The 13,714-nt window shown below is 37.0% G+C and overlaps 1 protein-coding gene across 1 annotated transcript in view; it reads right to left on the bottom strand.

Moving 5' to 3' along the window:
• The window catches only part of AGMO (alkylglycerol monooxygenase), a 395,051-nt gene that overhangs the window by 369,977 nt on the left and 11,360 nt on the right, over positions 1–13,714 (bottom strand). Inside the window, exon 3 of the mRNA XM_005678988.3 lies at positions 11,684–11,835. Coding sequence (XP_005679045.2) covers positions 11,684–11,835 — 152 coding nt within the window. The remainder of the gene's footprint in view (positions 1–11,683; positions 11,836–13,714) is intronic.

Below are 13,714 nucleotides of genomic sequence, written 5' to 3'. Positions count from 1 at the left end.
ACACAGTATTAGTATAATATCAGAAAGTGACAGGTTTTTGAGGGCTCCAAAATCACTGCAGATGGTGACTGCAGCCATGAAATTTTAAAAAGACGCTTACTCCTTGGAAGAAAAGTTATGACCAACGTAGATAACATATTGAAAAGCAGAGATATTACTTTGCCAACAAAGGTCCGTCTAGTCAAGGCTATGGTTTTTCCAGTGGTCATGTATGGATGTGAGAGTTGGACTGTGAAGAAAGCTGAGCGCCGAAGAATTGATGCTTTTGCACTGTGATGTTGGAGAAGACTCTTGAGAGTCCCTTGGACTGCAAGGAGATCCAACCAGTCCATCCTGAAGGAGATCAGCCCTGGGTGTTCTTTGGAAGGACTGATGCTGAAGCTGAAACTCCAATACTCTAGTCACCTCATGCGAAGAGTAGACTCATTGGAAAAACCCCTGATGCTGGGAGGGACTGGGGGCAGGAGGAGAAGGGGACAACAGAGGATGAGATGGCTGGATGGCATCAATACCTTGATGGACATGGGTTTGAGTGAACTCTGGGAGTTGGTGATAGACAGGGAGGCCTGGCGTGCTGCGATTCACAGGGTCGCAAAGAGTCGGACACGACTGAACGACTGAACTAACTAACTAACTAACAGGATGAGATGTTCTGATACTTACTTGGCCTTAATATAGTCAATATATTCACTGATATTTTTGTTTACTATACCTAATTCAAGTGCAGAAGATTCAGACTCTGGAGTCCCATAGCATTTGAAAATGGCAAGAAGACTTCTTGTCACCTGCAGATCATCCTAATTATATTTAAATTTTAGTGAAGTTCAGGGCTTATCCTTTACTCACAAACTTTTGGTAAACAACTCAGAGTGGTATCTTTTAGTTCTTCCTGTTGAAGTTATTGATCTATGTATATGCCAAACTATCCCTATAGAGTCACTAAAAAGATGATGGGCAGTTAAGATCTAAAGAAGTATGTATTCTCATTCCAAGTAGTTCATATTATGTTGTGGTTACATATTTCTTTACAATGCAATAGTCATATCCATCTCCATTTCCATAAAATATTAGTCAACTTCTCTTGACATTACTAATCATATCTACCCCTGTTTGTATGCCAGTTTCCCACTGATCTTTATCTAGTAAAAAAAAAATAAGCTATGATGATAACTTGGGCTTCCCTGGTGGCTCAGTGGTAAAGAATCCACCTGCCAATGCAGGAGAAGCAGGAGATGCGAGTTCAATCCCCGGGTCAGGAAGATCCCCTGGAGGAGAGCATCCCAACCCACTCCAGTACCCATGCTTCAAAAATCCCATGGACAGAGGAGCCTGGCAGGCAACAGTCCACGGGGTTGCAAAGAGTCAGACGCAACTTAGCCACTGAGCACATGATGATAACTTCAGGTGCCTCTATAACATTATCCAGTTTTAGTCCTATATTATTGCTTTCGTTGCTTCTTTTTAGTAAATTCTAAAATTATAAATTATTATTATAACATGATTTATACTTTATAAACATGATTTATACATAACCGCCTGCACTAAATATCTTCTACTCAGACTCATTTTCTTTATTTTCTACATTTTATGCTTTATTTGTAGTTCACTCTGTTCTTTAACTCTGAGTCAGTTTATTTCCTAAGCAATATTATTATTATGGTGGAGGCTTTAAAATTCTGCCTAACGACTTATTTTCCCACTATATTTCAAAATTTCTGAAGAAAAAGAGAGCACTGCAAAATAAATCTAATGCAATGAAATGAGATACATTTTTTGTTGATTTGACTACCACCTGTACATCTGGTACATTTTTCTGGGGCTTGCCTGTACTGTTTATTTAACTCATGGTATAAGCACTTCACATGAGAGGACGTGTGCCCTTCAAACAGCTCCAAGGCACAATGCTTCAAACAGCTCCAAGGCACAGGGCTACACTAAACATTTGTTTTAAAAACTGATGCAGCACAAGCTACATACTGCAAAACCCTACTGCTGTGGTGCTTTTTGCACTATCAAGATGTGCGTGAATTTGGAGAGGAAAAAAATTGACACACATACTTTTGAGATGCCTATAACACAAAATTACATCTCAGAAAGCATCCTAAGAAATACAAGCCATCAAACTGTAAGAAAGAGGAAAAAGTCAAATTACCTATCTGTGTAAGAGAAGAAAGTACATGACTGTTTTAGAGATTTTTTTTTTTTAAATCATTTTCTAGGTCCTGGAAAAAGAGATTTCAGTCTCTAAGCTGGAAAAATCTTTTAATAAATTAAAATTTAATTAAGCTGAGAAGGCAACAAAAGCAACTTTAAAATCTAAATAGTAAATATAAATTCTAGTAGATTTTGTTTCTTCCAAAAGAGCAAGGTAAAAACAGTGATGTTTAAAGTAAAAGGGAATATGGATAAGTTTGATCTATCAAAAAAATTTCAAATTACCTAATATTAACTTGAGGGGAAAAAAAGCAATTTTAAAAGAAAAAGACACTAATTGTATTATTATAGTTGACACCCATCATTTAGGGAAAGATTGTTAATATCCTATCTTTATCACTGGAAGCCTAAAACACTGTCTTGCAGTGTTCCCTGTTGTCTATATATCCGACCTAGGGGTGAGGCCTGAAATGTTCTTTTTGCAATATATTCATATTATTAAATACAGAGGCCAATTTTTTAACATTGATAAATCAAAATCCACATGACCTGTTTGACACAAATAGAATTCTCTAGCGTTAGTGTTATGGGCTTCCCAGGTGGTGCTATTGGTAAAGAATCTGCCTGCTAGTTCAGGAGACCTGAGAGACTGGGGTTTGATCCCTAGTTTGGGGAGATCCCCTGGAGGAGGACATGGCAACCCACTCCAGTGTCCTTGCCTGAAGAATCCCATGGACAGAGGAGCCAGGCAGGCTCAAGTCCATAGGGTGGCAAAGAGTTAGACACCACTGAAGCGACTTAGCATGCATACACACAGTGTATGTTATATAATACATTTTCTACATATACCCTACAAATATATAGCACATCTTTACAAGAGCCTTCATGAAGTACTATTATTAATCCCATATAACAATAAGAAAAATGACTCTGAATGACAATAAGTAAGCTTCACTATACATTGTGAAAAAGATAAATATTTTAACAACTGTCATTTAAGGGAAACATGACAGTTTTCAGGATATTATTATATATAACATATAACATAAAAAGAGAGACCAGACAACATGAGTTTATATTTAGTTTTTTACTTATTATGTATCAGTCTCTGCCCTTAGCATTTCTCAACTGTAATTCATTTATACCACACAACGATCTTACATGGGTTACACTATTGTTATTCGCATCTTACAAATAAGGATAAATAAGAGGAGGTATAACTTGCTCAATATCACACTGCAAGTTGTAGAGCCAAAGTCTGAACCCAGGCAGCCCAGCTCCGCAGAGTCTGTAACAGTCTTTTGTATATTTTGGATAATAGTCTATTATCAGATGTGTCTTTTGCCAATACTTTCTCCCATCTGGTTTGTCTTCTCATCCTCTTGACACTGTCTCTCATAGAGTAAAAATTTTTAATTTTAATGAAGTCCAGTTTATCAATGTTTTAATGGATCATGCCTTTTATGTTGTACCTAAAAGGTTATCTCAATACCCCAAATCTTACTTATACATTTACTCCCATGTTATCTTCAGAGAGTTTTATAGTTTTGTTTTATGTTTAGGACTCTGGTTAACTTTTGTGAAGGATTGTAAAGTCTGTGTCCAGGTTCACTTCTTACGTGTAAATGTCCTATTGTTTCAGCACTATTTGTTGAAAACTCTTCTTAGTTTAATTGAATTGCCTTTGCTCTGTTTTGCCAACCACAATTAAGCTGATCTATTTGAGGGTTTCTAATCTGTTCCACGGATCTATATTTGTCTGTCTTTGACAATACCACATGGTCTTGACCACTGTACCTTCAGAGCTTCATAAGTCTTGAACTTGGGTGGCATCAATCTTCCAAGTTTGTTCTTCTCCTCCAATGTTTTGTTGGCTATTGTTTTCTTCTTCAACATTCTGTGTGAGTCTTTTTGCCTCTCCACATAAACTTTAGAATTAATTTGTCAATATCCACAAAATAACTTGCAAGATTTTGATTAAGGATGAATAGAATATATGGGACAAGTTGGAAAGAATTGGTATCTGGAGAATACGGAATCTTTCAATATTTTGGCTCCAGAATCTATGTGTTTCTAACACTACATTGGTTGCTTTTCCAATGGCTTTCAATAATAATTGAATTTTAGTTATTAATCCTGATACTATTACTAGATCATCATTTCAGGAATATGAATTTTTAACAGGATTCCATTTGGTTTTTATGTAAGTACTTTGAGAAAGGTTAATGAGCATATTCAGAGATTTGGAAATTTAAGAATCAGTGCCAAAGAAATAGGTGAGGGAGGCTAAGAGGTACAAACTTACAGTTTCAAATCAATAAGTCATGGGTATGAAGTATACAGTCTGGGAAATATAGGAAGGAAATAAAATCTATCTCAGAGAGGGTAATCTCAAGGTCATGTGGACAGTACATAGTTGCACATACAGAGCTACACACCTAAACTTCACTCAAATTCCATTGCTCTACTACGTACCAGGCAAGAGTACTAGGCCCAGCAGGAAAAGAAAATTAGCATATTCTCTGTCTTAAATAGAGTCAGTCACGTCAGAAAATGCTGATAAATTAATCTTTATCTCTGTCTTTCAGTTTCATTCTGAATATTCATTTCAGAGCTTTATAATTCTGTAAAATATTACTAAAGTCATTCTCAAATACTTTCAACTATCCCCAGAAATATATCTATATTTTAGTTACCAGTGCTCAGAAATAGGCTAATTAAGATTTCTGAAAGTTTTATCCTTTATTAGCAGGTGTATGAATTCTCTATTTGAAAGGATCTTTACTTTCAACCCTCTGATCATGGCTAGATTCTTTGGATCAAGTGTGCTTTTCATACATTATCTATGTACAGAATATAAAAACAACAACGGAAATTTAGACTGTGGCTTTAAGGGTGACTGCAGCTGTCAGTGATAAAAGTAAGTTATTTCTAGGGGAAATTTCCTTCAAATGGTGCTCTCTGTGGGAAAATAACGATAATATTTCAGTGCTCCTGCAGATAAATGTTTAATATTAGTCATAAGATAGCCCTTGTCCTAGAAATGAAAATGTGAAAGTGTTAGTCGTCCAGTCATGTCAGACTCTTTGAGATCCCGTGGAACTCACCAGGCTCCTCTGTCCATGATATTCTCCAGGCAAGAATACTGGACTGGGCTGCCATTCCTTTCTCCAGGGGATCTTCCCCACCCAGGGACTGAACCTAGGTCTTCCACATTGCAGGCAGATTATTTACTGCCTGAGACACGAGGGAAGCTTAGAGGAAATGGTTAGCATAGGTGTCAGGCTCCTTATCAGAAAGTAATGATGAGAAATTGGACGTCACAGGCACGGTCATGGGAATTCCAAGGCTTCCTTTATACATACTCTGAAGGATGACTCCTCCAAGAGCTGAGAGAAGGTAGAAATCATGGGGAAAAAGTGAGAAGAATAGCAATAAACAAGGCAAATAAAGAGTAGACTTCACCTCAGTGATTCAATAAAAATATAGCCACATTTTTTTTAAGTGAGGCATAATATGTGGCAAAGACTTACAAAAATACTGGGTGCTAAAAAAACAGATAGAAAAACAAGGATGCTTAAGTAACCGGTTTTTCAACATAGACTACATTTCTGGCACTATCTCCCAACCCAAAAAAAAAAAAAATTCTGTTCAATATATCTGCTTATGCTTTGTTTAAACAATAATGAAAATTCAGTTCAGTTCAGTTCAGCTCAGTTCAGTCGCTCAGTCATGTCTGACTCTTTGCAACCCCATGAATCGCAGCATGCCAGGCCTCCCTGTCCATCACCATCTCCCAGAGTTCACTCAGACTCACGTCCATCGAGTCAGTGATGCCATCCAGCCATCTCATCCTCGGTCGTCCCCTTCTCCTCCTGCCCCCAATCCCTCCCAGCATCAGAGTCTTTTCCAATGAGTCAACTCTTCGCATGAGGTGGCCAAAGTACTGGAGCTTCAGCTTCAGCATCATTCCTTCCAAAGAACACCCAGGGCTAATCTTCTTTAGAATGGACTGGTTGGATCTCCTTGCAGTCCAAGGGACTCTCAAGAGTCTTCTCCAACACCACAGTTCAAAAGCATCAATTCTTTGGCGCTCAGGTCTCTTCACAGTCCAACTCTCGCATCCATACATGACCACAGGAAAAAGCATAGCCTTGACTAGACGGACCTTAGTCAGCAAAGTAATGTCTCTGCTTTTGAATATGCTATCTAGGTTGGTCATAACTTTTCTTTCAAGGAGTAAGCGTCTTTTAATTTCATGGCTGCAGCCACCATCTGCAGTGATTTTGGAGCCCCCCAAAATAAAGTCTGACACTGTTTCCACTGTTTCCCCATCTATTTCCCATGAAGTGATGGGACCAGATGCCATAATCTTCATTTTCTGAATGTTGAGCTTTAAGCCAACTTTTTCACTCTCCTCTTTCACTTTCATCAAGAGGCTTTTTAGTTCTTCTTCACTTTCTGCCATAAGGGTGGTGTCATCTGCATATCTGAGGTTATTGATATTTCTCCCAGCAATCTTGATTCCAGCTTGTGCTTCTTCCAGCCCAGCGTTTCTCATGATGTACTCTGCATAGAAGTTAAATAGGCAGGGTGACAGTATACAGCCTTGACGTACTCCTTTTCCTATTTGGAACCAGTCTGTTGTTCCATGTCCAGTTCTAACTGTTGCTTCCTGACCTGCATACAGGTTTCTCAAGAGACAGGTCAGGTGGTCTAGTATTCCCATATTTAATTTTCCACAGTTTATTGTGATCCACACAGTCAAAGGCTTTGGCAAGTTAACCCCCTTAAAATTTAATCAGGAATGAAAAGCTTAATTAATCATATACAAATGCTCACTGAGTGACAATAAACTTGTGGGACTAATTGAACACTCACTTTATTTAGATAAAGGAATAAATAAATAGAAAATGAATTAAGTAGTTTACTTGTTGAGTAAAAGTAAAAGCAGCTTACTTGTTGAGTAAAAGAACTAGAATTTGAGGAAATTGTATAGGTTTCTTTTTACAACAATTTTACATATTAATGTCTTGTCTTTCAGAACTGGGCTCAAGTGTTACAGTCTAAATGTATGATCAATGCCTCAAAAGGAAATAGTAAAGGTTATAGCCAGCTGAACTCTAATTTATAACCCTATTTAATATGTGGGAAGGCTCACTGCATCAGTCAGGGTCCAATCAGGAAACAAAAAGCATACAATCATTGTAAGAAGTAAAGTTAATATAGTGAATTATTAACTAGTACAAAGGTAGTTAACTGAAAGAGTTAAACAAGGTATAGGTCAGTAACACAAAAGTAGAATCTGTAGAACACAAATATTACCCATAGATCTTAAGGAGAGTGAATGAGGCAAATACTTATAAGTTTCAAAGAGCCCTTTACCATGATCAACACCAAGTCTAAGAGTGGGCATCTCTGTACAGCTTGTGCTCCCATAGGGACTCTACTGGGAACAAAGAGATTGCGAGAGTGTGTTGACCCCAGGGGGTGTGGGGTACACACAGTCCACTGACCACCTAGAGGGCGGAGGGTCCATCAGATGCTAAAGGCTACATCTTAACCACGAGATGAACACTACGAGGTTCCCCACATATTAATCCATTGAGGGCTGATAGAAAACGGCACTTTAGAAAACGGAATCAAAGTCCCTCCCTCTTGTTCTGTCTTTGCTGTGTCCTATCTGACCTTTGAATTGGCAGAACCTAACAACAAGTCACTCGCAAAAGAGGAGCATCTCTCAGGTTCACCTCTGATAAGACAAGAAATAGCAAAGAAGAATGTGGGGAAGAGAGGCAATATAATGAATGACTGGCAAGCTGGTACTTGCACCATTTTCAGATATGGAAACTGATGCAGTAAAATCTGTGTAAGGTCATATGTTTATGCTTGCCATCACAAAAGATAACTTCTTGATTCCTATTTTTAAATTTGGTTACTCATTGTATCATTCTGACTGTTCAGCAGAAAGTACATTAGTGGCATTATTTACTAGCCGAACATTTTATTGAGGTATAGATAGAGTACATCTTTAAATGTACAAATTAATACATTTTTACAAGTATATACACACATATAAAACTACAAGTCTATTGTCTTATACAGTCCATGGAATTCTCCAGGCCAGAATACTGAAGTGCGTAGCTTTCCCTTCTCCAGGGGATCTTCCGGACCCAGGAATTGAACAACGGTCTCCTGCAATGCAGGCAGATTCTTTACCAACTGAGCTATCAGGGAAGCCCAGAGATTAAGTTCATAAACTTTAAATGTACAAACTGATAAATTTTTACAAGTATATATACTCATATAACTACAAGTCTATTATCAAACTCAAGACAAATCTATTACCATCACCCTGGAAGGCTCATTCTGGCTGCCCCTCAAGAAATAATCATTTACATTTTAAAAGTTCCCTTAAAAATCTTTACTCTTTTTCTTATTACATGTTTAATACAACTAATAGGAAGCACAAAGAAAAATAATATAGCTTTCTGAAATGGAGACTAAGCATGCAAGAAGTTACTTTGAGACCTACTTAATGTTATCATTCCGTCTTTCTAAAGTAGTCAAAGCACTGTAGGATAATTATTGCGCTACTCTCGTTTCTGTGTAAACTGATAAGTTATCAATTTCTTTCTCATTTTTTCCAGGGGAAAAGGGAATGACATATAAAGAATATATACAGCCTCAAATAATCCTCTGCCATTTTTCATAGAGACAGAAATGGAATTCAAGGTTTTCTAAACTTTTCTACAAATACAAAAAGTGAAAATCACTCACTCATTGTCCAATTCTTTGTAACCACATGGACTGTAGCCTGTCAGGCTCCCTGGTCCATGGAATTCTATAGGCAAGAACACTGCTGATTCATGCCAATGTATGGCAAAAGCAATACAGTATTGTAAAGCAAAATAAAGTAAAAATAAAAATTAAAAAAAAAAAAAGAATACTGCAGTGGGTAGCCTGTTCCCTTCTCCAGGGGATTTTCCCAACCCAGGGATCAAACCCAGGTCTGTCCCATTGCAGGCAGATTCTTTATCATCTGAGCCACCTGGGAAACCCAATAATACTCGAATGGGTAGCCTATCCCTCCTCAGAGGATCTTCCCAACTCAGGAACTGAACTGGGGTCTCCTGTATTTCAGGTGGATTCTTTACTATCTGAGCCCAATAATACTGGAGTGGGCAGCCTATCCCTTCTCCAGAGGATCTTCCCGACCCAGGAATCAAATCAGGGTCTCCTGCGTTGTAGGTGGATTCTTTACCAGCTGAGCTACCAGGGAAGGAAACTGTCTCTTTAATGTAAGAAAATTCTACATGTATGCAAAGCAAACTAGTAAAGCAGCAACAACAACAACCACTTAGCAATAATGTAGGTTATTAAAGAAGTGACTTAAATGCATGCAAAAAGAAAATTTTAAATATATAGTAAACTGTTTCTTCAAAAGTCATAGATAGCATTTAACATTTAGCAAATGTGGAATAAACTTTTATTATGTCATTTTATTGCAAACAGTGAAAGGAAAGTAACACATTAACTAGAAAAAGGAGGGTCTTAAAAAATATTTTAAGACAACATTAAGACTTTAGACCTGTTCAACTTTTCAGCTGAATACATTTAACCAATTAATTGCTCAGTAATCCAATAGACTCAAAAAATTTGATATTACTGGCTTTATCTTGTCACTCTGTATGTCTACAGATTTAGATTTCTAAAACCCCATTTTAATATTTTGCATTATCATATAAAATTTAAAAATTGATTGTTACATTGAAATTTGACACATTTAGCTCCACCGTTTTTTGTTTGTTTTTTTTTTTTCCAACTAGCTTTCCATCACAAGTCAACAGTCTTTGAACTTATGATTAAGCTTCATGGCCTGAAAGTGGTGAGTGTTTTTCCAGAAGGTTTCAGATTTTTTTAATGGCTGCCTTTACTGGATTTGATTCAAAATTTTCTAATGGGAAGCATACTTTAAACAACTTGGATTCCATGATTTTAACATATTATTTTATTTTATTGTTTTTCCCTGAGAGCACTTACAATCAACATATTTTTAAACATTTCATATTTGGTTGTATTTTGTTGGTTCTTTGTTTTCTGTTATAATGGAGTTTCAAAGATTAAGCGAATTTGCAGATTTTCCAAACAAACACATCTGTACAGAACAGTGTGATATTAGAAAGTTCCTGAAATTAACTAATACAATGTAAATGCTTTCTGCATTACCCATTTGCTACAACAGAAAGTGAGGGAAATTGCCAATGGGTTTGCTTCAGGGAAAAAACTACTGTTTTGAAATGAAATACAAAGTTTACTGCGTAGACCCTATTTTATTCTAAATCATGTTCAATTTGGGAGTATCCTCTTTCATTTATATACAAGGAAATGATGTCAGGAGATGATCTATTATTTTCAAAGGCAAAGGTTATCACGCACATAACAAACAACTTTTTCTAGTTTATCTGTTCACTCCAAATTGTTTTACTGAATTAACACTCTTTACAGTGTCATTAAATGTCACATTTAAAGTGCTTAACAAAATAACGCTGTGTTTAAAGTTTAGCTGCCTTTAGCCTGATGCTGTCTGTGCTACTCCTATTTCCTTCATCCTTGCTTGGCAAGGACACTTAGTCACACATACTCCCACACACATAGCTCAGTTATTCACTCTGATCTCCAGGGCTCTTCTTTCCATCCCCCGTCTATTTTGTATTATTATTCCAGGTTTCTTCCTCTTCCTTCCTTCCTCCCCACCCACTCAACCCAACTACCCACTGAAATCCCAAGTTCAGTTCCTCAGTAGTTTCCCCAAATTAGCACTTTGCTCCATTTCCTTGCAGAAATACTTTTGCATGCCTCCTTCCTCCTTACAGACCACTAGCTCACCTTACGTCTACAATCATTCTTCTACCGCAGCTTATTCCAATAGAGATTTAGACAGCTCCTTGCTCCTCCATTTTCCTTTCCATAACAAAACATTTCTTCGGAAAGTGCAGCCAAGAATCCGCACAAGCAAACTCAGTGAACCAGTACAATATGAAGGTTTTATACCAGATGAGAAATTGTGCAAGCTGTGGTCACACTCAAGTGCATTATGGCTAGTGCCTGAGCTGATTGCATTTTCATTTGTAACACGGCAACCCAGCCAAGAACTTGAATCAAGCTTACACGACAGCACGTTAGCTAGGATTCTATGCTGTTACAAAGCTCTTCTGAATGACCCTAGGTAATTGGGATGTGAAGTGATGCAATAGCCAGGACTTTCTCAAGGGTTTAACAAAAATATATTAGATACAAGAAGTGTGAAATATGTACCTCTAGTAATTTCCCATTTTTTCAACAATGACTTCAGATTGTTTCCATGTAAAACACAAAGTAAATTTTCATTGTTAATCTTTAGATTCTGTAAGTAAATTAAGTTATTCATTTAGTCATTCATTCAATAAATATTTACTGAATACCAGCTATGTGGCAAACACAGTTCAACGTAAGTTCAGTAGCAATAAAGCCTTGGTTTGGAACTTACCATGAGCCATACGGTGGAACCAGTAGTAACCAAAGTCAACTCCCAAGAAAGTTAAATACCAAGTCCATGGAGAATCCCAAGGCAAACTAATGAGTCTGTAGTTCTCCCAGATATAAACATAACTAGTCAGCTCAATGCTCCTATAAAACAACCTGGAAAGATAAAATTTATCAGTAATGATTATACTATATTTTAGAGGTTAACTTGTGCTAAAACATTTTAGATTATATACAAAAGTGAATTTGTTCACATGTAAAAATAAAATCCTTTCCCTCTTCTTCATTTCTTACTGTTCTATCATGCTTTTGAAGAGGCTCAGTTCCCTTGGTATCCAAGTGATTCATACCACGTTTCCTTTTGTTTCACAGGCATCACTGATGCCAACTATTTCTCTATTTCATGGAACTTAGCAGGACTTTTGTTTTATGTGTCTCTTAAAAATACTTTTCACAGAACCCATATAGCATAAATATGACAAAACTATGACTATTTGCTGTGACTGTCATTTCTAAATCTTAATAAAGAACACAAGAAGGGTCCTTTTTAAAGGAAATGTGAAAAGTAGAAAATTATAAACAGCATCAAACTGGATCCTCATAGCATCTCAAACTGGATCCTCACAGCACTCCAGTATTCCTTGTAGTAACAAACTATAGATCTCAAAATATAAAATAATATTTTTCCTAGAAGTAAACAATTGTTTTTAAAACTCATATAAAGTATCTCTTACCACCTATTCTATCAAGCAGCTGCAAATTCTATTTCAAGAACTTTCAAAAATATACATAATCTACTTCGATTTTATAAAGAGGAGTATTTTTCCTTTTACGTTTTCTGTGAGCAAATTTAAGATCAGACTCAAGCTAATCATTCCTTTTATCACTTTTATAGATAAGACTGAACTGACTTTTTCATTTATATTTATCATTCATATATAAAATGAATGATACTACTGAATAAAGATTTATTTATAAAAGATGAACTGAGGAAGTTCTTAAATATACTAATTTCACATAAAAGTCAAAGAAGCAGATCTTTAGTTTTTTCTTCATATTGATTCTCTTTATATTTCCCTTTATACAATCAGCCTCTATGAATTAGCATGTTACTGGGTTTGCTGGAAACCCAGGTATTTACTTTTAATCTACTTTTGACTTTAATTATGATATGATTTTGACTGTGATTTATCGCTAAGAACTTTAAAATAGCCCCTTATTTTGAATTCTTCAAGTTATTATTTAATCAGTAACACAAAACACTAGGCCTCTTCCCAATGGCACTAATACAAATAACCAATAGAAATGACAAACGCCTACACTTTCAAGAAGGATTATGCATTATCAGATCTTAAAACTCCACTTTCAGTTTAAGATTATTCTCAGTTTATAAATTGGTGGTCATACAGGGAGAGTAAGAAGAGACTACAGAATGAGACAGAACACTCTAGATCGGGAGGTGGCAGTTTTTATAAACAAAGGAACTTACAGAGCTGGTCTGTTGGGTGGCTATAGGACATACAAATCTCCACACTCTCCCTCCAGAATCTTAAGAGTTTCTAGAAAGGTCCTCACTGGGTTAATTCATTTATTCAGGCAAGATGGTCTCTATAACACCTTACTCTCTCAAGGATTCATCTTTGAAACAGCTGCTAATAGCATGGGATTGTGGGTGGAGCTTACATTCCACAGACAGGGGAGAGTGCAGAAGAGAGGGGAAGGGTAAGAAAGGTTCAGCTTATAGGTCAACCGCCGTCACGTCCTCTCCATGACCTCCTCCAACAATTATTTGACTGGAAAGAACCATTTTGTCCTTAAATGTGAGTCCCTGACCCAAGTGGGCTGCCTACCCAGCACTCCTGTCACAACTCAGTCCAAGCCCTGGACACTCTAGAACCTTCCTGTCAGGCGGCCTTCAACCTGCTTCCAGGACCTGCATGAGTCTCTTTCCTGGTCCAGACCTCCAGAGGGCCCACCTGTGCATGTGGAAAAGTCTTCAACATGACAAGGTAGATTAAAGTGGCTTTTTTGGACA

The sequence above is a fragment of the Capra hircus genome, chromosome 4 (genome assembly GCF_001704415.2).
Source record: "Capra hircus breed San Clemente chromosome 4, ASM170441v1, whole genome shotgun sequence".
NCBI lineage: Eukaryota > Metazoa > Chordata > Mammalia > Artiodactyla > Bovidae > Capra > Capra hircus.
The sequence above is the reverse complement of the archived record's forward strand: the minus strand, read 5'-3'. Positions and strand labels throughout refer to the sequence as shown.